At 45.6% G+C, this 24,685-nt stretch overlaps 1 protein-coding gene across 1 annotated transcript in view; it reads right to left on the bottom strand.

The window, feature by feature from the left end:
* The window catches only part of CCDC149 (coiled-coil domain containing 149), a 97,066-nt gene that overhangs the window by 57,477 nt on the left and 14,904 nt on the right, over positions 1–24,685 (bottom strand). The window contains exons 2-3 of the mRNA XM_040625214.1: positions 5,523–5,684; positions 3,403–3,441 (exon numbers count right to left, since the gene is read on the bottom strand). Of these exons, the coding sequence (XP_040481148.1) occupies positions 3,403–3,441; positions 5,523–5,684 (201 nt within the window). The remainder of the gene's footprint in view (positions 1–3,402; positions 3,442–5,522; positions 5,685–24,685) is intronic.

Below are 24,685 nucleotides of genomic sequence, written 5' to 3'. Positions count from 1 at the left end.
AAGACACCCATTAGGTGCTCCATAAATAGGGACTGAGTCATGGTGGCTCTGAGCATGAGCTCTGAGCGGACAGCAGGGGTTCAAACTCTGGCCCCAACACCCATGAATTACGTCATTCCCCTGCGGTAATTTCCTTGACCACCATATGCTTCAATTTCCTCATCTGTCAGATGGCGACACTAATGACAGCACCCACCTCGTACGGCTGCTGTGTGAGAGACAGAGTCAACACACTAATATACAACTGATTAAAAAGAAATTTTTAAGGGGGATGAGGAGGAGAAGAAAAGGATGATAAATACTTATTGGTGCTCATGCTTTGCCAGGTACCGTGGGGAGGGCTCTGCTGGTACCACTATGTGGTGGGTTCCATACTTATTCCCATTTTATGGATAAGACTGCAGAGACTCAGACACCCAAAGGAACCTTCCCAATGCCAGACAATTAGTTTCCTGGGTGTCACTGCTGGCTTCCTCACAGCCCTTCTATCCTAGGTGATTAACTGAAGCCAATCAACACATGGCACTCTCCTGGGGAATGTTAGCAGACCAGGAACGGGAGCATGTCCTACACTAGCCCAATTAGACTGGAGAGAAACACTTCCATTCCATAGCTGGGTTTTTTGCCTCTCCTGCTTAGGGGAACCAGCCTTAGAAGAAAGTGAAGTTCTTTCTTCTAAGCAAAGAAGAAGAGAAAGTTCAAGAGTTCTCTTTCTCTTCAAGAGAGAAAGATGGTGTTAATTTTGGCACAGTGGTAGAGTGGTCAGATAAAATATGGGATGCCCTGTTCAACTTGAATTATAGATAAACAACAAATAACATTTTGGCATAAATTCCATGCCCAGCCTAGAGCCCAACAGGGAGCTTAAACTTGGGACCCTGAGATCATGACCTGAGCTGAGATCAAAAGTCAGGTGCATGGGGCGCCTGGGTGGCACAGCTGTTAAGCGTCTGCCTTCGGCTCAGGGCGTGATCCCGGCGTTATGGGATTGAGCCCCACATCGGTCTCCCTGCTCCACTGGGAGCCTGTTTCTTCCTCTCCCACTCCCCCTGCTTGTGTTCCCTCTCTCACTGGCTGTCTCTACCTCTGTCGAATAAATAAATAAAATCTTAAAAAAAAAAAAAAAAGTCAGGTGCTTAACCGACTGAGCCACCCAGGTGCCCCAAGAGCCATACGTTTATATTAAAAAAGTTTTAATTGTCTATCTGAAATTCAAATTTCCCAAGTGTCCTGTATTTTTTTTTAAGATTTATTTATTTATTTGGAGAGACAGCATGTGCATGCAGACAAACACAGGGGCTCAGCGTGGCACCCAACTCCAGGTTCAATCTCACCGCTTTGAGATCATGACCTGAGCCGATGCTTGAGTTGGATGCTTGACCAACTGTGCCCTCCCACAGTCACCTCCGAGGTGTCCTGTGTTTTTATTTGCCAAGTGCGGCACAATGGAGAGAAGGAGTATACGCAATGGAGAAGAAGTAGGATGCACTACCTCTGAACTTCCGGTTATGCAAGGCCATTGATTTCTTTATTGTTTAAACACTTTAGAATTTTGGTCATCTGTACCCCAACCCTTCCTACCTCATGCAGCAAGTCAGAGGTTCCAACCCAGGCAGGAAGGATACACAGCCAAAGTCTCACTACTGTACAAATCCCAAAGGGACAGACACTGAATGCCATATTCAAATCTAAAAAGCCAGCGCTTAGGACATTGAACTTGTTTTTTCGGAGCTATATGAATGCAGCTTGACAGACTTACTGGAATTCTTCAGATTCTCCTCAGTCAATGTAAATTTTTTATTATAAAGTCACGGAATGTGAATTCACTTAAACTGTAAAACCCCTTCATGAATACTAACAAACTCGAAAATCTCAACAAAGATGACTGTTCAGAGCCACCAAAACCACAAAAACATCTACCAATTCCAGATTAAGGAGCCCAATTTTTAGACATTCATGATAAAATTACCCTTGTAATTTTGTTTAGAAAAAAATTAGCTCCATAGAAAAATTTGACTTTAGGTCAAACCTGGAGGATTATAAAATAATCAAATAAAATAGGAAGAGAGTATAGGAATGAGCAGAACTAAATAACCAGATGGGTAACCGTAGGACTGAGTTGCGCTGCTGTTTAAGGGTCAAAGTCCCGTGTGCATGTGTGTGTGTGTGTGTGTGTGTGTGTGTGTGTGTGTTGGGCATACTATTTACCCAGCAACAAAAATCTCAAGGAAGCGACCCAACGAGTTTACATGTGACATCGGGTATATCGTCAATGAACAAAAACAGGATGTTGAGTTGGCCATTACGGCTATGAAGAGACAAAACAATTCCTGTATCTTTATTTGCATCTCCCACTTTTGAAGCCCTGGTCTGGGGCAGAGGCTTCTCCATAACGTGGAACACACAGCATTAACATCACCATCATCTGGGCTCCCTTAAAGCCCAATAAAAAGGTGTAATTCAGGGCATGTCAGTAGAGAACAATTACCAAGTTGAAGAAAGGTCTGACAGAGGTATCTTTGGAAAACAACAACATATATATGTTTGTACACAGCTGGAGTAAAAGAAATACGATTTATGATAATCCTGAACATAATGTTATGAAAATCTTCACTGTCCCCAAATTAGTCTATAAATTTAATGAAGCCCCAATCAAAATACCAATAAGCTGGTTGGTTTGTTTTGGTGGAAGAGAGGAAGGCTGATAAAATGTTTGTAAGTTTTATCTGGGAAAAGTAACAAATAAGAAACACGTGCATAGCAAGAGCAAAGGGAAGGAGATTAGCCTAAACCGATGTCACAAGTATTATAAAGCCAAAACCACTGGAATAATGTGGTACAACCCCAGGACTACACAGGAAGCTCTTTGGAACAGAACAGAACAGAAAGTTCAGAAACAGATCCACAAATAAGTAAGGATTTGTTCAATGACACAAGTAAGTATCTAAAATCTGTAGGGAAAGAATGGATTCACCCATAATGTTGGCTACCATTTAGTAGAAAAGAACATGTGAGTTTTGCTGGTAAGAGGGCTTTTAAAAGCCTGAAGTGATAGAAGCAAAATAGGAGAACAGAATCCATCCATGAACAATATGAGCTCCCAACTCATGGCTCCTGACAGGATTCCCAACAAGAAAGGGAAGGCTGTCAACTTGTGTGCGCTCTTCTCCCTTTCTGGACCTTACTGGGTCTCCTTCCACACACACCCCCCCCCCCCATCGCCAACCCCTCTTCTCAAAAAGCGTTTCTCTACTAACCCCCTATGTAACACAAAAGGATTCTGGGAAGCTAAGAGAAGCTCTCTATACATTTTGGACCCTCTGACACCACCCCCGCCCCCAGTCATTGTTAGACATCAGTATGAACAATCCAAGAGTTACCAACTTCAGGAATAAGTCTTACCTGTTTCCTCTTTTCAGGGGGAAGTGACGGGTCTCCATCCTACAAAGAAACAAATGTTACACTTTACTTTAAAAAAAAAAAAAAGGTGTGCTTAGATTTAAGGAACTGAACCAAACTCTGAACTAAATTCAGACCCTCCCACTCCTGCCCCCTGTTATCAATAGTGTGCTGAACCAAATTCAAACACACTTTTTTTAAAGATTTTTTTTTATTTATTTGAGAGAGAGTGAGAGAGAGAGCAAGAGCAGGGGGGAGAGGGAGAAGCAGGCTCCCCACTGAGCTGGGAACCCAACGTGGGGCTGGATCCCAGGATCCTGGGATCGTGACCTGAGCTGAAGGCAGATGCTTAACCAAGTGAGCCACCTAGGCGCCCCTCAAATATACTTTAAAAAAAATTAAGTATAAACCGAACCAGTTATTTTGGAAAAACCTCTAGGAAATCAGTTCCACTTAGGACCAAACCTATATACTTTCTAAAACCATATGAACCAAGTAAATGCATGAATAAACTAGATTTATGAATATTGTTTTTGAGCAGAGCCAAAACTGAGACAATATTTCATCTGGTTTGAGTTGACTCTCTCTTTTAAATAGTTAGATCCAAAGGAATAATAGTGGACACATACATGCTTGAGTTTTCCCTATGGGCCGAACAATTTTGGGGGGCGGTAGGGAAGAGGGGATGGGATATGCTCAAAATGAAAGAGAATTAACTGAGAATTTCCAGTCCTATCAGACTTTCTGTCTTAAAAGGATTTAATCCCCTCCGCCCCTTTTGGTGCCACCTGGGAATAGGAAGAGCTCAGGTGAAGGTATAAATGCTCAGTAAACGAGTACTCTTCTCTCCCATGCCGCCCGAATGTAAGTCAGCATTATTTTAACCCATGGAATCTTCCTATTCTATTTCTGCTCCAGGACAGTTGAATGATCCCAGCACAGACAGCTGAATGTTAGCCATCGGGTCTGCACTCAAAAATAGAGATCGTATCTGTGAAAGAAAAAAGGAGAATGCAAAATACTGCTCTGCGGTTGGTACCCTCCATCTCAGTATAATCTGTATGCTTAAAAATCTTGCCACGTGAAAACCCAGAGAGAATCCAAACACCCGGGATAAGGGAAAGGTTACAGAAATTAGGGAAATCTTATAATGCAACTGTTTTAACAAGTGAACTAAATTTGTATGTATGGCCTAGAGAGATGACCCAGACAAAGTACTGAGTGAAAAGCAGGTGCTGGAACAACGTTTATACAGTGCTGACGAACAGCCCCCTGCAATGATGGAAACGCTCTCTATCTCGCTGCCCAATACAGTGGCCATCCCGGAAATCTATATCCACAGAATCCCGTACGGTACCCACGGGCCACCTGCAGAGGACTGGGCCCATGAAATGTGCTGAGACTCAAGAACGGAGTTTTCAATTCAAGTGAATTCTAACTAATTTGAAGTGAAATGTAAATAATCACATGTAGCTAGTGGCTTCTGGATTAGTGTAGATTTAAAATACGAATCATCTTTAAGAAGTCCCATGCAGGGGCACCTGCCTGGCTCAGTCGGTAGAGCATGCAACTCTCCATCTCCAGGTGGTGAGTTCCAGCCCCACCCGGGTGGAGAGAGAGAGAGAGAGAGAGAGGGAGAGAGAGAGAAAGAAAGAAAGAAGAAAGAAAGAAAGAAAGAAAGAAAGAAAGAAAGAAAGAAAGAAAAAGAAAGAAGGAAGGAAGGAAGGAAGGAAGGAAGGAAGGAAGGAAGGAAGGAAGGAAGGAAGGAAAGAAAAGAAAACAACAACAACAAAAAGGATAAAAAGCTCCACACAAACAAATTAATCAGGAGGCACGTACAAACACTATGTATGTGTGCATATTTCACAGGTGCCAGAGCAGGCAGTCTGGAAGCATACACATATTCACTAGCGACTGGGAGGAAACAGGGGTGACAACCTTCACTTCATTTTTCCACTTTGGAACTGTTTGAATGCGATCCTTTTTTTTTTTTTTTAAAGAACTGGCATGTTAAAACCCTCACTTTATTTCTTTTCTTTTTTCTTTTTAAATTTTTAATTCCAGCTTAACCCACTTTCTATCCTAATGAGGGCACAAGAACGTCGCTGTGATGTAACACGTACGATCAGCTCCCGGTACTTCTTCTTCAGGGACTGGTGGCGCTCTCGAAGCTGATTGGCCATGAGTTTGTACTGGTCCCTTTCTTGCTGGCATGTGTCCAGCTCCTTGGAGAGGATCAGCAGGGCTTCCTTTTTACTCTCCAGCTTTCTTTTACACACTAGGTACTGCAAAACAAACAAATCCAAGCAGCTGGTCAAAAACGTCAATAGAACTCATGTATTTCACATGTATTTCATGTGTATGAAATACACATGCCCTGCATGGTTGGGTTTGTTTTGTGGAGTTTTTTGTTTTTAACAGTCGGTCAGTAAATGACATGTGCAGTAGGTTTACAATATACAGACTGCTGGTGCCTGACACACTCCCCTCATGACTGAACCAAAACCTTGGATGTTCGTGAACTTTAGCAAACTGGGATTGATGAGGAAACAGAAGGCAAGCTGAGGACAAAGCAGAAACTGACATCCCGCAATCCACCCCCCACCCCCCACCCCATGGGATGTATGTGACATTCCTCAGGCACTCCTGGCTGCCCTAAAGGAAAAAGAAATAGTTGGCCTATTAAGACCACAATCCTGCAAGACTTGTGTCTCCCTCAGTTTACAAACGTTTTAGCAGTCTACAAGAACAAAGCATTTCTATCAATAACCTAGCTTCCAGAAGGGAATGTAGATACAATTAAATGTCTTTATAATCTGAAGCCTCCAGGAAGTTCCCAACCATCTTAATGTTAACGCCTTGCTAGAGGGAAAAACCACCTTAACTTGACAGTGGCAAGGCTTCCGGTATCCTGTGAATCTTCTTTAACATATGAAACTATTTTCTCAAACCTCCCTTTTTCCTTACCTCCCCCAACCCCATAGTATATAATCAGCCACCCCTCATAACCCCGGGGCAGCAGCTCTTTCTGCCCACGGGTCCTGTCCCCGTGCTTTAGTAAACCACCATTTTTGCACCAAAGACGTCTCAAGAATTCTTTCTTGGTCGTGGGCTCTGGACTCTACCCCACCGAACCTTACCTATATATTACACAACCTCATCAGGATAAACAGATTGAAATAATTTAACTGACGTAGAAGTAAAAAAGAAAAACAATTTTTAAGTGACACAGATAGATAGATAGTTGGACCCAAATTTTGTTTTAAAAGGATTTATATATTCAGGTAAGATTATTAAAATTTAATGAAATGATATACACAGAACGATTATTCAATACAAATTTTGTAAAAATATCAGTAACAACTCGTCAGGTGTTTTTTACAATTTTACTCTTTATGCTTTTCTGTGTTTTCTAAATTTTCTAGAATAAACCCATATGGCTATACTATAATAAAGACATACAAAAAGTGTTATTAGAAATAACTTAATTGAACTATAAATCACTGCAGTAGATTTCACTTGCCCATTCAACCCAGCATTTGCCCACCTGAGAAAGTTTGTTCACTGACTCCACCAAGATGTGTACAACTTCCATAATTCCAACGCAGGCACCCACTACCCAGGGACCAAATGAGCTAAGTATTTTAGCTACACCTTGATTACCCCCAAACAGTTGGGTGTACCCACCTGGAACTCTTCCTCAGAGAGACAGGATTTCCAGGTCCTCCCTTCTCCCCATCCCCCCACCCTCACGCTGACCCTGAACCACCCTAACCTGATAATCACCCACCTCTCGGGCCAGTGTGAGCCTGACTGGGACTCTACTTTTACTGGATATACTGCACCGTCTGGCGTTATTCGCGTATGTGAAATGTGGCATTAAATACCTTTTGAATTTGCCCCGTAAAAGACCAAATTCAGAGCATTCATGAAAACAATTTATAGTTTCATTATACACTCTGACATGAGCACTTTGTCATTATGGACGCGGACACAAAGCAGAGAGAGCATCAGCGCTCCCATACCATTGGAGTCAATGCTCTTTTATGGACAAAAAGCATTACTCATATATAGTGCTTGCTTGGAACTGACTTTGTTAAGTTCAATTTCAAATAAATGAAAGGGGGGAAAAGAGAGTTTTGTGCATTAGCACAATTTTTTTTTCCTTAAAAAAAAAAGTAATTGCTTAGCTTCAAAAACAAAGGGGAAAGAAAAGCCATTCTGAGACGGATTTGAGTTCTAAGAGAGGACACTTCCACCTTGGGTGAATCTTATTTCTGGCAGTAATGAGGTTGGAATCCTGCCTTAAAACGTCCTGGATTTTTAAGACTGACATCGTCTTCATGGAGGCAAAATGGTTCTGTTGCCACTGTGATTTCTCGGGAGTAAAATCCCCAACGAGTAAATATCAGAGGAGAGTAGCTAAATATCAGAGGAGAGTAGCTCAAAAACCTGACCTGCAATGTCCTGAGGGAGGTATTGAGATTTCACAGGAAAAAATCCCATTTACACACAATGTAACAGATCTGCCCTTGCGCCTGCAGACCTTTGCCCGTGATCGACAGCCTCGGTTGTCAGTGCTGTTAGTATTGGTGGCACAAAAATGGCCATCTTTGTCCCCTCCGTTTATCAGATCCAACTCTGAGACCCCAAAGATACTGTCTTCCAACTTTGGGGAAGAAAATTGCAATTGCACGGAGACATTGTAAGGTGCCATAGGCGAGACTGGCTGTAACATCCGGTCTCCTGAAGGGGAACAGGTAGGGGCCACCCCTATCGGCAAAGTGGAAATTCAGGCTCCCTGAGCTTGAACTGCTGTCTGTTAGGATCCAAGCGAGAAGCTGTTTGCCTCCCAAGGCCTGGTTCACGTAGGGCTTCGGAAGCTGCGAAGGGCAGGAATAGGACTCCCTTCCCTCAGGTCCAAAGTACCTGGCAGAAAAAACAGGCTCACCAGTCTCTGTGAAGACAGTGACCCGGGATTTGCTGAGCGGTGTCTCTGCAGTCTGATTCCCCCCAGGGCACGGAAAACAGGACAATTACACCTGCCCCAAAGGGTCAGAGAGCAAACACCTTCTGTATTGAACCTAAAGCCACGGCAGCAAAAGGGTGGTCATTAGGAAGCCACTGCTCGACCGCTCTTTCTTCTGCTTACTCTGGTCTCGAACAGCAAACTGCAACACTTGGGCTCCGTGCCATTTATTTTTATCAAGAGAATGAATCTCAGGCTGAAGCCTCATTTCAGAAGCTGCTCCAAGTGGTGCTGCCCCGAAGATGGGAGAGCTCCCCCGTAGTCCCCCCGCCCTGGTATGGCAGCATCAGGAAGGCAGGCTAGAAAACACTGCTCTGTGCCCCCCCCCGCCCTGCCCCGGGGAGGGGGTGCTTGTGAAGATGTGGATGCCCACCCCAACTCCGCCCCGCCGAGTCGGAATCCCTGGTACCGGCTCAGGAATCCGCGTTGTCAGCCCGCGGCACAGGAACCCAGGCTCTAGACAGAGACCTCCAGCTTCACGGTGTCTCGAGAGTTAGAGCCGCAGCTGCACTAGTTAGGCCAGCAGCGGCCCACGGGCGTAGGGGCAAGGCACGTCTCAGAACTGTTCTGGGGATATCAGAGGGAGGGGTTCTGAACAAGTTACAAGCATGGGCTCTGTTTTCCTACACCCGGCCAAACCTACATCTGCTATCAAAATAACCACAGAAAACTCTGGGAGGGGTGTGCATGCGTGTGTGTGTGTGTGTGTGTGTGTGTGTGTGTGTGTGTGTGTAGGTGAAGGAAAAGGAACAGAAGGCAAGCTGAGGACAGAGCAGCAGCTGACACCCCACAAGCCTCCCTCCCATGAGATATATGTGACATTGCTCCTGCACTCCTGGCTGCCCTAAAGGAAAAACAAATAGTTAAGAGTTAAGATCTTATAGAGATCACAATCCTACAAGATGTGAGTCTCCCTCAGCTTACAAAAGTCTTAGCAATTTACAAGAACAAAGCATTTCTATCAATGGTCTTCCGGCAGAGAATGTAAATACAATTAAATGTCCTTATAATCTACAGCCCATTGACAGATAGTGAGGCGGGCAAAGTGTAATGTTCCTCCAGGAAGCTCCCGACTATCTTACTGTTAATGCCTTACTAGAGGGGTAAACAATCGTAACTTGACAACAGCAAGGCATGGGGCATCCCGTGAGTCTTCTTTAACTTATGAAAGCTGTTTCTCAAACCTCCCTTTTTCCTTACCTCCCCCAACCCCATAGTATATAATCAGCCACCCCTCTCAACCCCACTGCAGCAGCTCTTTCTGCCCACAGGTCCTGTCCCTGTGCTTTAATAAAACAACCTTTTTGCACCAAAGACGTCTCAAGAATTCTTTCTTGGTCGTCGGCTCCAGACCTGACCCCACCGGACTTCACCTATATTCCAAAACCATATCAGAGGGGGTGATATTGGGGAATGGGAAGAAATTTCTTGTACTCATTCTAAAATGGTTATAGTTTAGTCCCTGTGGTGGTAGTTGTTAAAATGACCCATTTCCTAGCCTTCCAACTGGAAACAAAACAAAAAAACTGGAAGGAAAGGAAAAGGTCCTAAAGAGCCTCCTTGTTGGCCCCTCTGAACAACAGGCAAGTGTAAGGACCCAGCCCCAGCCTCGGGAGGGACCAAACACAGAACAGAAAGCCGGACCGACCAAGTTCCTGTGCTTGAGACAGTTCAGCTTCTCCAGGAGGATGGGTCAGTGCAGAGGATGGAGGAGGTGGACAGCAGAAAATCGCCAGGCAGAGCCAGGAGGCCTCCAGCCCGAAGTAGGTCTCGCGAGGAGCTAATCATAAACTGTGGGGCCCCGGGAAAGCCACAGAACAGAACACACACACACACACACACACACACACACACACACACACCCGGCCTGGAAGATGAGAGGAGTTCCCAGGGTGCCTCGCAACTTGAGGAACCCACGATTTTACCACCACTATCCAATATCACTGGGGGTAAAGGGTGTCCAGGAAAACGTGGGGGGGGAGGGGCTCTAGTCCAGGAGGTAGGACTCACTCCAAGCACCCAGAAATCGCTTCCTTTGCCTTCTGTAGGGTAGAGCTGGCTCTATGGTTTCCAAAGATCACCCGTGACAGTGGCCGTTCCAGAATCTCTACGCTGCAGGGGCTATCTGGCGCCACCTGGCTGCAACGGGCGCCAGGCTGAAGCTGAGTTTGCAGTAACAATTTATGGCAGAATGAGAAAAGGCTAATGCCTGTGTGGTTGACATGAGTGTCTCTCTCTAATATTTCCAGCTCTCCTTTCCTTCCAGGCCCATGGCAGGACTGTCCCTGCTTGTGCTTTGGAGCAGGGTAGAGCCATGTAACTTGCTTTATCCCCTAAAACGGGCCTGGCGGGGACAGGAGGTTCTCCCAGGGTGAAAGCACTCAAGAGTCAAGGTAGGAATCGCCGTGCCTTCTCCACCCCTGCTGCAGCGGGTGTGGGGGCAGGCAGGGCCACAAGAACCAAACGGCCTGGAGTGTGGTGTCAACACAGGAGACGACTTGCCCTGGAGAGTCACTGGGGTCCACGGAGAAACTGACATGATCCAGAAGTAAGGTTCTGCGGTGTTAAGGTCCGGAGATTTGGGGAAGGTGTTCGTTACCACAGCCTAACTTAGCCTGTCCTGACTCATGGAGTCCATATCAAAGAATGCGAGCGTCGGGAGACCGGTGGAGAGGATATTTGCCCCTGCTTCCGCGGAGCCACCACAAAGATGACGATCCGTTATCGCTAGTATCATCACTATTAACCAAACACAAAGTTTTTGTGACAAATGCTTTCCGCGTCTGGATGCCTTCAACCCTCACAGCCAACACCGTGAGGTCACTCTGCTATCATCACGTCCAGCGTGGAAGGGTTTATGTAACGTGCCAAGGGGCGGGCAGAGTCAGAATTTGAACCCAGGTCTCTGTAGAGCCAACCCAGAGGAGGCCCAATGCCCAAAAAACTAAGCATTCTGTGAAAAATAAAAGAAGGAAAGAAAAATACCACAATATTCATGGAGTCGGTTCCTTCGTTGAGTTGGTATTCCCAGCACAAGGAAGCTAAGGGAGGCGGTTTTGAACTTGGCTACTTTTTAGACCTGGAACGAAAGAGTGAAACCTTTATCTCTTCACCCACTCCCCTCCACATCTCGGGGACTGGCCTCTCCTTTCCTCAGACGAGGCCTGAAGGAAGAAGGGAAAAAACAAAGCCTCCACAAGCATCTCTCCCTTGTGCTCCTTGAGGAGCCGAGAGGAAGCAATAAGGTTTCTACCCACTTATAAGAAATGGGATAAACTACAGGGCATCAGAAAAGAACCGAAGGGCTATTTCCTCCGAAGCGGCTAGGTTGGAACAGTTTTCTGTAAGCTGTAGCTGGTCTCGGCCACCCATTCAACAAATATTTTCTAGGTGCCTTCTCCGTGTGGGGCAGGAGCCAAACACTGGTCTCCTGAAGGGTAAACGGTCCTGTTGATTTTGAAAATGAAAAACATGATACCTGAATAACAAACTTAATTTCCACAATCCTTTATGGGTTTTTCTGAATCCCCCGGTGTTCTGAAAACCGAAAACGTGTTCAGGTCCCGTTAGTGACCTCAGTGCGGTGAAGGTGTTTATGGTCTTTGGGCCACTACACGAGAATATTCGGACTTTTGCTGACGACAGATCCATGTGTTTGATTATTGACTAAGTCACCACCCTAGAGTCTGCTGGGGCCGATACATAGTGTACCGCATGCTTATGGCATTACCTCTCGATTCCAGTAATTCCTGCAGCTGAAATGCCTCTGGGGCCCAAGGATTTTGGGTAGGGAACCTGACTTTTACTTGAAAGTCACCCTCGCAAATCCCTACGTAGTCTCAATGACACGTGTGTGACTAACACCCAATCTTTCTCCAACAGTCATTGTCCCAAACCCAAGCGTTTATGAGATTTTGACTTCCTCACGTAGACCAGGAGAAACTATATGTACGTTACGTGCAATAAATCTTCAAGCTGCCGTAATACTGTTACTATACTATTCCTATAGCTTCCGATTTTCTTTTTTCTTTAGAATTAGCATCGAATGCTGATACTGGGATAAACCTCACAGATAACCCAAGCGACTTGCCCAAACCCGCAAAGAACAAGGTTCCTGGCTGCTGTATATTCTCTAACAGTGTTTTCCAAGTCGTGAGTCGTGACACCCTCATCCGGGTGGCAAGATCAATTCACTTGCAACCTCTCATTTTCTTAAAAACAAAACAAACAAACAAAAAACCCAGAAGACAACAGTGCGCATCCCATGCAGTTTCATCACACTTTTCTTTTTTGAACACGTGTGTAAGAATAAACACACACCGCCCTGCGTACTGTCACACTGTACTGCGGGCCGTCATTCTACGAGCTTGGTCGCTACTATTCTGTAGTGGTCACTCTGCACATTGACTCGTTCACTGGACAAACAGTTAATGAAGGTCACCAAGAGAGGCAACGGTGGGACGGGCGGTGGCTTTAGGGGCAGGAGAGGAAAACTACGGGGAGGAGATGGAGGTTGGTGGGTTTTGAGAGATGGGCGGCCATAACAGCACCCGAATAAAAGCCATTATGTAATGTAGATAATTAGCGCTTTGGGATTAAGGCACAGCCCCGATTAATTAATACCTGCCCTGCCCACACCTCACGGAGCTCAAAATGGAAGGCGCTATGCGAAAATGTGACTTTGTACACTTTTTTCAAAATTAAAGGTATTATTCTTCTTGTATTTAAAGGGAACAAAACGCTTTCACAGACACTCCCTCATTTGATGGTTCACATTATATGACAAGTGGGACAAAAACGGTTTCTCTCATTTGACAAAGCAGCTGCGATTGCCGTTCCCAGAGTCGCGTACCTAACTACTGTCAGCTCAAACAGGGACTCTTTTTTTTTTTTAAGATTTTATTTATGTATTTGAGACAGAGAGCACAAGCAGGGGCAGAAGGAGAGGGAGAAGCAGACTCCCCGCTGAGCAGGGAGAGCAACTCGGGGATTTGATCCCGGATCGCTGGGATCATGACCTGAGCCAAAGGCAGCTGTTTAACCCACTGAGCCACCCAGGGGCCCCTCAAATCAGGACTCTTAACTCTAAATTCCAGGCCATTTTTAGTATTTTATATCGGTATCAAACACGTTATTAGCAGGTCCACATACTACCTCTCTTGGGTCTAACCACATTTCTAATAAGACACTCTCAGAAATCATCATGTACCGAGAGCAGCACACTTTGACTCAGTATGTTGAGGCCCTGTTTGGAAGACAGGCAGCTCTCCTGGGGCCTTTTCAATCATATCCACGGGGAAGGCCTGAGGCGCAAGAGGCCACCTAGCCATCTGCTCAGGCATCAGCCAACCCCGATCCCCCAGAGTTCTGGCTGGCCGCGTGCTGATGACCACACGAGGCTCATCACCAGCTGACTCATGGGGACAAAACACTTACTGTTTCAAAGGGCTCTTGCACAGTTATGTTGGCTGTGATTTAGGCCCCGGGCCCTCTTCGGTAACTCAAATCCTCCCCACACCGCAACCAGGGGGATCCCAGTCATTCCAATGGCTTTTCTGTCATCTCTGTGCCGGTTTCACCCAAATTGGTGTCACCAGCTCAGACTCTCACCTGCACTCACTCTCAGATCTAGGTGGATGCCTCCACCTGAACATCTGAGAGGCAGCTTGGTCTAGGACTACATCCAGCCCACTCCAACCTCAGGGCCTTTGCACGGCTGTTTCTTCTGCTTGGATTGCATGGCTCGTTCCCTGGCTTCCTTCAGATCTCTGTTGTAACGTCTCCTTCTCAGGAAGCTCATCCCTGTCTGTCACCACCCAGACTCTCAATCCTCTTACACTGTGTTACTTTCCTTCATTGCACTTATTACTTGACCTTGAGTTATATAACTATTGGTTTATTTTCAACATCTCTCTCCTGCTGTCCGTCACTAAGAACAATGCAGGGTACATAGCTGGGGCTCAATACATACTTATGATGAATGAGAAAATGGCATACATTTTCTTACCTCGACATCCTGTGACACATGTGGTTCTGTCCCCTTTTGACAGATTCTCAAACTCCCAGGTGCTAAAGACCTCAGGAATCCTCTAGGCCAGGCCCCTAATTGCACAGATGAGGAAGCTGGGACTCAGCATGGAACACTGGCTTACCCGGGGCTGACGAATAGGACCCAGAGCTAAAACCTAAGCTGAGCGCTCCTCTCAGTCCAGTGCATTTCTCTCCACCCCCCAGATCAAGGAACACATCCCTGGTGAGATGTAAATGCCTATAAACTTAGAATGGTGCCTGGTACTTTTTTTTATAGCAATAAAAATTATTAATATCATATAAGAGATAATAATAGATGATAATATGTCACCTGATCATCATTCACTAATCGTTACTAACTACAGCATGCTAAATGCTACAAAGAGATACAAACGAAGCTCCCAGAAACACAGGGGAAGGCAGCTTAAAGTAACAGTTGACAGATCAGATCAAACTGCAGGAACTGATCGGCCTCTTTATCTCCAGCCAGAAGGAGCTGCAATAGCTGCATTTGGATCTTGGCTTGACCACTCCCTTGCTACGTGATCAATTACTTAGCCTCTCTGTGCCTCAGTTTCTTCACTTGTTAAATGGGTACAGTTACAGTACCTTCATAGGGCTCATGCAAGAATTTAAAACAATTAGTATGCATAAAATTTTTAAAATCATAAGTGCTGTCTGTGTATTGCTATTCTACTCTTTTTAATCACGAGGAGAGGATCACAGCTCGGCAAAGAAGGGGCTCAAAGAGCTGGAGGAAGGTGTGAACATTGGAAATGGATCCCAAAGGACAGGTGGAGGGGCTCGTTTTGTTGGGGAGCCGATGAAGTTGTGACAGGTAGCGGTGATGGGAAAACCATATTCCCAGCAGGGAAACGGCCAGAGCAAAGCACAAAGGTGAGAGACGGGAAGACATGCTGTCGGAACAGCGAGCGACACGCTGGGCTATCTCCGGCGTTGGGGTGGGAGTGAAGCCTGCATCAGAGAAAGCTGGAGAGAGAGACAGATGGGTGGTCAGGTCAGAAAGGGCCTGGAAGTCGTGCTGGAGAGTTCAGATTTTATTCCTGCAGCAGGCAGGAGCCCTGAGGGGCTCTGAATAGGGGAGTGACATTAAGAATCCTTTGAGGAAGACAATTTCGTCCTGACATCATGTGGTGTAAATTACCTCTGACTCTACAGCTTGGGTAAAATTGGTTGCCAGGCTCCCAGGGGGAGGGGAAGGCAGCTGGGGATCAGGGCCTGCTTTGCAGATACCCCTCTGGATCCTGCGGTTTGATCTGATCTGTCAAGCCCACAAAGAACACACTGACTTTGCTGTTTCTTAATATGGATTCTGTTATCACCTTGTCTAACGCAATTCTGTTAGGTAGGGTGCTACCCAGGCAACCAGAAGCAGCCATGGGTTTAGGCTCGGCCACGGCAGCTGGTATCAGTATCCTATCGGTGGGCGAATGGGTCACATGGCTGCCCAACCACCTGGCAAAGGGCTCAGCCCAGGGGGAAAGCTGCAGGAAAATGCCCCCACTTTCTGGTCACTTGGGTGGGGCCAAGGGATATGCACTTGGTTTGCCATATGCTTCCATTTTGCTCCCTAGTCAAGGTGTAATTCTGCCTATTAAGTTCAAGTGTGGTGGAGGGGACAGGGATATCTGCTCTCTTCCCTATCCAAGGAAAGGAGGGTTTGGGTTTGTTTTCAGTAAAGAGGAAGGAGAAAACAAATTCGTATTTTTGGAATGTCTGGTATGTGCGAGGCATTGTCAGGGGTAATACTAAGGAGAAGGAGACTTCTATTTAATTATAACAGTAAGTACAGCAGCCACTATTCAGTGAACATTGTTATTTTCCAAATTGTACTAAATGTTTGACTTGAAACATTACATTCAATCCCTACAGTTGCCTATGGAATAGGTTGTACAATTAACCCCATTTTAGAGACAAGGACACTGAAGATCAAAGAGGTCAACTTATCCTTCGTTACTGATGTCATGAGTAGCAATGCCAGACTGGTCTCTGCATTTATCAATCAGGATCCGTGGGTCGTAAGCAACAGTAACTGATCCCCTCACGTAGGACTGTATTAGAAAGACTTTGGCACTCACAGAATTGGCAGGAGGACAGAGAAGTTGGCTTAGAAACAGGGAGGCAATGAGGTGACTCTGGAGGCTGGAGAAAAGATGAGGTGTTAGTGCAGGAAAGATCAGGTCAGAGGCTACCGATCGATCAGGATAGAACCTGACTCCGTTAAGTTTCAGACTTTTTATCTCTCTGTTCAAGGGAGTCTCCAGCCGGCCTAAAGCAGATCATGTACCATCGCCTGGGGGAGCACAGGGCACCAGACTGTCGTCCTGTGCTTTCTTGCAGATTATCCCCAGCGGTTAATACCCTCCAAGAGGGCGTGGTTGGAAGTGAGAGAACAATGCGTGTACCACATTAACCTGGGTAGAGCCATACTACTGAGCATATTTCTCAACTTTGCTACGGTCCCCCTTCCAGTGGTTTACGAATAAAGGTTGAAAAAGAAACAGTGGGCATTTACTAAGAATTCCTTTTATTTTAATGAAGCCCTGAGGCTCTACTAATCACATCCAGAAACACACATACAGTGTGAAGTTTACAGGGTTACACACCTACCAACTGGAGAAAGGAAAGAACCACACACCAACTATACCGGGTCATCAGTGAAACGTGAACGGAATAAACTTGGTAAAATACACCCAGTTTTCGGCATGTATACTAGACACTGTGAAATATTATTATCCTCTCAAAAATAGATTTCTTTTGAATTGCGTTTCAATTATATTTTTAAAGCACAACTCCCAAGTCATTTGTCGATGTTCATTCATGCCCGCACGCAAACACCATGAAGGTAGCCTTGTGCTTATCATCTTAAGAACTCAGACTCGCAGTTTTCACCACTGAGTGGCTTTTATCTACCCGTTTACTGTTATCTGCAATAAAGCAAATCATAATTTGCTACAAGGAAGATCATAATAATTAAATGTCTATCTGACATACTACATTACTAGTTAGATGGCTTTACAACCAGATAAATGCTGAAACAGATGAAGGTAGCCGGGATGTCAGGGAGGGGACCTCTCCCCCAAGTGACTCTCACCCTCAAACAGTGACTTGTGGTCCTTGGCGATTTTTACTGATGGGATCAGGCTAGTTCTCATTAGCTGCTGCAAGAACATACCTGCCAATCCCCAAAGGCTTCTCAGTGTGAGGATAAACACATGTGGCTGAAGGGTTCACATTCAGGAATAATTCAGAAACTTCTCAATTCGCAGAAACTTCTCCCCTGGTCCCCCTCTACCCAGTCACACTCTCTTTCTACCCTATCTTCCATCCTCCATCCGGGATACCTCCTTTCTCATCCAATTTGCCGCTTCAGGTAAAGAGTATTCAACAAGCAATGTAACTTCACCTTCAGATAAGCCACTCCCCCCATTCCTGGAACCCCTACTTTGCCCTGCCCGGTGACAGCTGGCCGGGATCATCACGATGGCCTCCTCATCTCTCTACCTGTCTAGTGCAGGTACCAGTTGCTTTGAAAACCATAAATCAGGTCCTGCCACTCACTCATTTTTTAAAATATCTCTGTTAAGGAGATCGAAAAACAAGGGCTCTTCGATATCTGGCTGCAATCCACTTCTGACTCTTCCCGGCTCCTCACAGCCATGTGACATTCTGGGTACACCTTAATTAGAGCATCACAGCCACCTGCCCACCTGTCCGCCTCGCTACAGACTGAGGCCTCCCTGCAGCCAAGGTCCAACTCATTCCCCTTTGCATCTCCAGACCTAAGCTCCTGACCAAGAACGAGTGCTTAATAAATAGTTGAGAAATAAGTGAACTTTGGTTCCCACTATGCTGAATTTTATATATATAATATATTTTATATTTTTTTTAATTTTAATTATATATTATATATTTATATTTAAGTATTTTATATATTTTATATATATAAAATTTTTAATTATATATATAAAATTTTTAATTATATATATAATATATATAAACTTATTTACTGGTATTTGTAATAGGTCTTTCAGTAAGCTAACCAATTATTATTTATCGTTAAGCCTAAATCTCTAAATTGCATTTAGCATCATTTAGAAAAAGAATTCTGTTTGCAAAAACTTGGTATGTGTGGAAAGGTCACAAGACAGCTCCTATAGAATTAGCAAAATGGAATTTGCATCCTTTTTATCGCTTAAAATGAGCCCTTCCCTACATCACTATGGCATAACCTTCCTTTACCACCTTCATTCTCTGGATAGGCATCCAGGACTGTCACTCGGAGATACCCTGAACCTTGCCAGGCCACGTTTGGGCATCTATGGAGTCAGAGGCCAAGTGAGGCCACGCCCATGTGGACGGTCACGTCGCTGAGGTCCTGCAGCCCGCAGGCATCCGGACGGACGGAGCCGCGCTGACTCGCCAGCCCCTGAGGGAGCAGGCTTCACTGGTCGTGACTGTACCCCAGTCTCCCAACAGTGTGGCTCCCGAGCATTTCCACAGCCCTGTTCTAAATCTGTGTTCACCTCTGTAATTTTTAGATAACATTTCAGCAATTTCAGGTTGGTAACTTAATGATTCTAATGCCATTCTCTAAGATGACTTTTTTTTTTTTTTTTTTTTTTTTTTTTTTTATGATCTATCTTTCTTGGAGTCACCATGGTGGTTTTCCCTCTTCGGTATTACTTTCGACAGGCAAACTTTGATTATTTGAGTGCCCCAGGGGATGTGCTGAAATTTAAGTTAAGTGAGATTTCAGGTAATTGGAAGAGTTTATAATGTGAACTATAGTAGCTGGGGGGTATGTGAAATTCACTGACAGTCTTGGTTAAGTTAGGAATAACGAAGGTTTGCCTGGATATCTATTTCAATCCTTTGCTCCTGTTATTTCTCCCTTCCCCCCTCTCCCCACCTGCTCAGTCTCTATACTGTCTGGGTGTGCCCCTGTTTTCTGCAGGCCTACAAAGATGAGGAGCAAATGCAAAGAAAAAAGACTGGCTTTCCTTCTAGTTGGCCATAAATGGGCGAGGAAATTCCTCTCATTTGGGGAAGGTAGCATATATTTTTAAAAATCGTTGCTTGCCTTAGAGTGAGTTTGCGCTCTCCCCAGTGCTGGGCTGATCCGATCTTGCCTCCAGCCGAGATGCTGATGACAGGGTGTGTGATTCTGGCTTGTTTCAGAGATCCAGTGTTCGGGATCGGGCACTAAAATTACCCATACATCTGAACTCTCCCTTTTCCACCCAGGTTGCCAGGGGCCTGGGATATGCTAGATACAGGTGACAGGCCATGTCACCAATGCTCACATATGCAATGACATATTATAACATGCAACGGTCACATGTGGAATGTGATGATAGATTCACTCGTCACTTCATTATAGGATAATGATTCAGTTCAGTTGCAGAAAGCTTTTCTTGAGGGCTGGGTAGCAATAAAAAGCCGGCAAAGCATGGATAACATTTTGGTCAAACTGTCTTTAAAAGCTATATAATTGCCGTGGCTTATCTTCCCCTGGTCTCAAAAAGAAATCATAAAACAACAACAACAACAAAAACCTTAAAACTCCTACAACAGATGAGCCACAGTGGCCACTGTAGGTCCACCTGCTCCCAGCTTCTGAGATGTGTCCCCAAACGCCGTGGGGCAGACGGGACCTCTAGCAGTGTCTCCACTTAACAGACAAGGCTCAAGGGGTAGCATTTGCAGGACTACAATTGACTCCAGGACTATCCTTTAACAAAAGGGAATTTGGAAGGCACAGAGACAAAGGGACCATGAACAGACCAAACATGGCAGCTGGGATTTAGAGTGAAATGATGTGGCTCTCACGGCCATCACCTATGACTGGCCATGAGAAGCCACTCACCACCCCCACCCCCTGCTTCAGTTTCCTCTTCTATAAATGCTCTGTGAATGACCATCAACATCTTGGGGTCTACTCTGTGCCCAAAGGTGATTCAGCATTTCACATATATAAACCATTAATCCTTATCACAACCCCAACATGTAGACATTATCCCCTTCTACAGATGAAGAAACTGAGGCTCTGGGAGATTAAAAAAAAAAGGTCACTTAACTTGTAAGTGGCAATGGTGGGATTTAAACCCAGGCCTGTCCCATGCCCTTCTTGCCCTGCGCCTCCCTCAGAGAAGAATCATACAGATTCTGTAAGACAATGCATGTGTAAAAAAGCACTCGAGGGGCCTGGGTGGCTCAGTCGGTTAAGCATCCAACTCTTACTTCAGCCAGGTCATGATCTCAGGGTCGTGAGATTGAGCCCTGTGTTGGGCTCCATGCTAGGTGTGGAGCCTACTTCGGATTCTCTCCCTCTCCCTCTGCTCCTGTGCTTTCCCCACCCCCACGCTTGCATGCATGCTCTCTCTCTCTCTAAAAATAAATAAATAAAATATTTAAAAATAAAAAAATTAAAAAGCACTCGATAAATTCTAAAGGCACTATTCTTATTAATAATCACAATAATCCACAGAACTGCATCTGTCCTATTCAAAGAAAGAAAACCATCTTTATTCCTAAGTTTGTCAGCAGACCTTGCCTTTCTGAAAAATATCATCTCCCTGCCGGGATGAATGGTTCCATACGAGGGTCAGAGCGCTCAAGATGAAGATGCAACTCAAGATGGAGCAATTGTGGGACTATTCCCTGGCTCCCATCCCTCCGATACTCGAGTCAGGTGCAGTTACTCCAAAGTAAGGAGGGGTTCCATCCCTGTCTGCCCCACAAGGCAGTCATCCGCAGACTAGAGATCTCGAAATCAGACATGCAAATCCATCACCGTTTTAATTATCCAAGTAAATAGGGCTCTTACCACCATCTGCCAAGATGCCAACCAGTCGTGATCATCACGGCTCTCCCAGAGGTTCTCGCTGTGTGAGAACCACGGAGTCATCGTTCAAGGAGCCACTTGGGCCCACATTTCTGGCCACAGGATGAAGGTGTCCGCAGCTGAAGCTTGCGGCTGGGAGCCGGTTCTGCCCTCTCTCTGTGCCCAGCTCATATTCTTCTGAGCACTGCTCGTTTGTTCCTGCACCTGCCACTTTCTTCAACCAGCTCCGGGCAGCACCGACAAGTGGGAAATTTCCCTTGACAAGACCCGTCAGTTCAGAACTCAGCCCCACAGCAGCAAGTTGGGTGGAGAGGTGTTCTGGAACATGGGAGGATGTGCAATCCCGGTGATTCCAATCACAGGAGTTTTCAGAGGATGGACTAAACTGTGAACACTTCTTAAGGCGAGGGCTCTGTCCGTCCACGTTTGTTTCTCTGGCTGCTAGAGGCGCACATGGGTCGATTATGCTAGCAAAGGGCTCCTGGGGATGATCTGAATTTATGGTGGCTTTCAAGGAGGAGGGCAAAATCCTCATTGGCTCCACATCGCCAACAGGCCACCCGCCGATACTGGGAATATTTTTCTTGCTTGCCTTCATAGTCCATTTGTCCACCACCATCATGGGTCATCAGAAGAGCATTTAAATGACAATAAAATGAGTTGTTCCAGTTTATTCTTCCGCAAGTAAAGACATAAGACCTGACTCTTAGAAAGAAATCCTTTGGAGAAGACATCACTGATGCAAGGTAGTGGCAAGGTTTGGGCATTTCTCTTTCAGTAAGGAAATACAGTGACGATTAGGATCACTGTAGACAGTAGTGTCAAAAGGACTGACTAAATATATGGCCAGGTGACCATTCCAAAAGGAGGGGAAATTTCAGGGGCGGAGAGGACTAAAAGGATATGGATGGCAGTGGATATCTGAGTAAGACCCTGAGCTTGGCCGTGAGCTTGGCGGGGAGGGGGCTCAGACTTTCCTGGATTCCAGTCTCTGCCTTGCCATTTCTAGCTGAATGACCTCGAGCAAGTTAATCTACCTCTTGCTGAGCCAAAGACACCTTATTTGTAAAATGGGGGCCATGATAGTATCTACTTCGTAGGGTTTGTGAGGTTAAAAGAGATAATGGATGAACAAGGCATTTAGCCCAGTAACTGGCATGTAGCTGGCATTTCCTGAGAAATTATCATCATCATCATCCATAAGCATCACATTCATGCCTATCATTAGGACTGTTGTTGTCCATACTGTGTGCGAGGGTGCAAAGACTGAAGTCATTAAAACGAGTCCTTGGGAAAGACCTACCAAGCCTGGTGGGCCTAGATCCCAGCTAGGACCATGGATGCATCAGACAAAACATTGATGGCAGACCTTCCTCCACTGCTCACTGTGTGCCAGGCGCCGTTCTGGGCACTTCACACACATTCCCAATTGTGCCCTATGAATAGGTATTAGTCTGATCCCCTCATCCATATAAAAGTGTTGGCTAAGGTGATGGAAGCAGAAGTGTCCTGGGAGACTTCTGGGAAGTTTCCCTAAAGGAAGGAGTCCCCTCTTCTTCAGGTCTTCTTCCTCCTCCAAAATACCGGTCCCCAGATGGAAAGCTCCATACTTGGCATGGTGGATGAGAGAAACAGCAGGTGCCTGGGTCCCTGACAAACTGCAAGCTGCCCTATCAACCCTAGACTGTCTTCCTCGAGACGTTGTACTCGAGGGAGAGATACAGATAACTCCATCTTATCTAAACCACTGCTGTTTCTGGGATTAATCCCAAATAATAGGCCAACATGGCCAAACAACTGATATTGAGGAAATTGGGCACCTTTTAATGGAAGATACGTAACCGAGTTCACAAGGGAGCCCTACGTCACCGCTGGCTGGTGCCGCCGGATATCCACGACCTGAGAGCACAGAAGCCCTACGCCGAGGTCTGAATAGGGTTTAAATTAAACAATACTTCCCTTTCGGCTTGATCATTCAAACTACATACCTTGGAAACATGGGCACGACACTGTAGCAGCTTTGGTCGCTCCCTCACTCGCTCGTATGGTGAGGCTAGGGGCAAGCGGGGAAAACACAGACTCTGGGGTCCAAAGGACCTGGGTTCAGATCCCAGCTCTTACATTACCAGCATATTCTCTTATGCTTACTTATCAACTCTTAGCCATACTGATCACAGCAAGTGAAATGGTGGTAACTCTCGTTGCCCCTCAAGGCTGTTGGGAGGAATAAATAAAAGGCATATATCAAGTGTCGGCACATTAAACAGTGCTCCAGTGACTGTGTCCTTTTTCCTTCCAACGTGTGCCTGGACCAAACCTTATCTGCCTGGCACGAGACAAGGGCTTAACAAATGGAAACAACGTAAGAATAACTTACTGCTGTTAGTCACAGTAACGATACTGAGAGAGTAGTAGCGATTATGATCGCGGCAGTGGTCGCAGTAACAGTGGTAGTAAAATAATTGAAAGCCAAACCGAGAGAGGGTGAAAGCCAGGAAGGTCCCCAAATGTGCACAGTTAATGACTACATGATCAAAATGGAACTGTTCAGTACTGGGCAGGAGACTGATTCTGGGGGAAGTGTGGCATTTTTCTCATGAATCCTCATGACTGTTTCCAGCAATCAAAACAGCCGTTTCCCTCGCTCACTAAGCAATCTTGTAATTGGAAAAGAACCTCTCTCTAAACCCAGGTGTTTAAATTGTCCAATGAATTCCTCTCTTCTTTTAAAACTGAATTTTTAAGAAGAAGTTGAGGGATGAGATGAACGAACACTCTAGAATTTGCTCTCCTGTACAGCCGTTTACACACCACATGGTAGGGTGCGAGATGTCCTTGCTGATGCACGGGGGTGGTTGTTAGGACATTCAGAATAACCCATGTGTATTCGAAGAAACTAAGTGAGCCAGGGAAGGCGTCAACCGGCCTTGCAAAAAACCACAGGAAAAATCTCGAAGTCACTGCCCCTGCAGCCTGTTCTAGAGCTTAAGAGAATGCTGCTGTCAGACATCTGGGCATTCTGATAGTGGGAACAAATGCAATAAGAATTTCTAACACCTAGCTTCAAAGTCCAGCAAATATATATGGTTTGTCAATACGGTGGAATCTCATGGGGCCATAGAGACTGATGGTGGTGACGCTGATGAGTGAGGGACACGGAAACTAGTCTCTACGTATTGCTGAGTAGGAAAAAGAACAAGTTATAAAAATAGCATACTTGGTTACAGTGTGAGGGGGAGGTTGAGTCGACTGGGAAAGGCATACGGAGCCTGCCGGGGAGCTGGGAATGTTCTAGATCTTGACCTGGGTGGTGGTTTTGCATGCACATGCAAAAAGGCATCAAGCACTCACTGCACGTG

The sequence above is a fragment of the Ursus maritimus genome, unplaced genomic scaffold, assembly GCF_017311325.1.
Source record: "Ursus maritimus isolate PB19 unplaced genomic scaffold, ASM1731132v1 scaffold_8, whole genome shotgun sequence".
Classification (NCBI taxonomy): Eukaryota; Metazoa; Chordata; class Mammalia; order Carnivora; family Ursidae; genus Ursus; species Ursus maritimus.
Note: the sequence above shows the minus strand (reverse complement) of the source record. Positions and strands in the feature narration are given on the sequence as shown.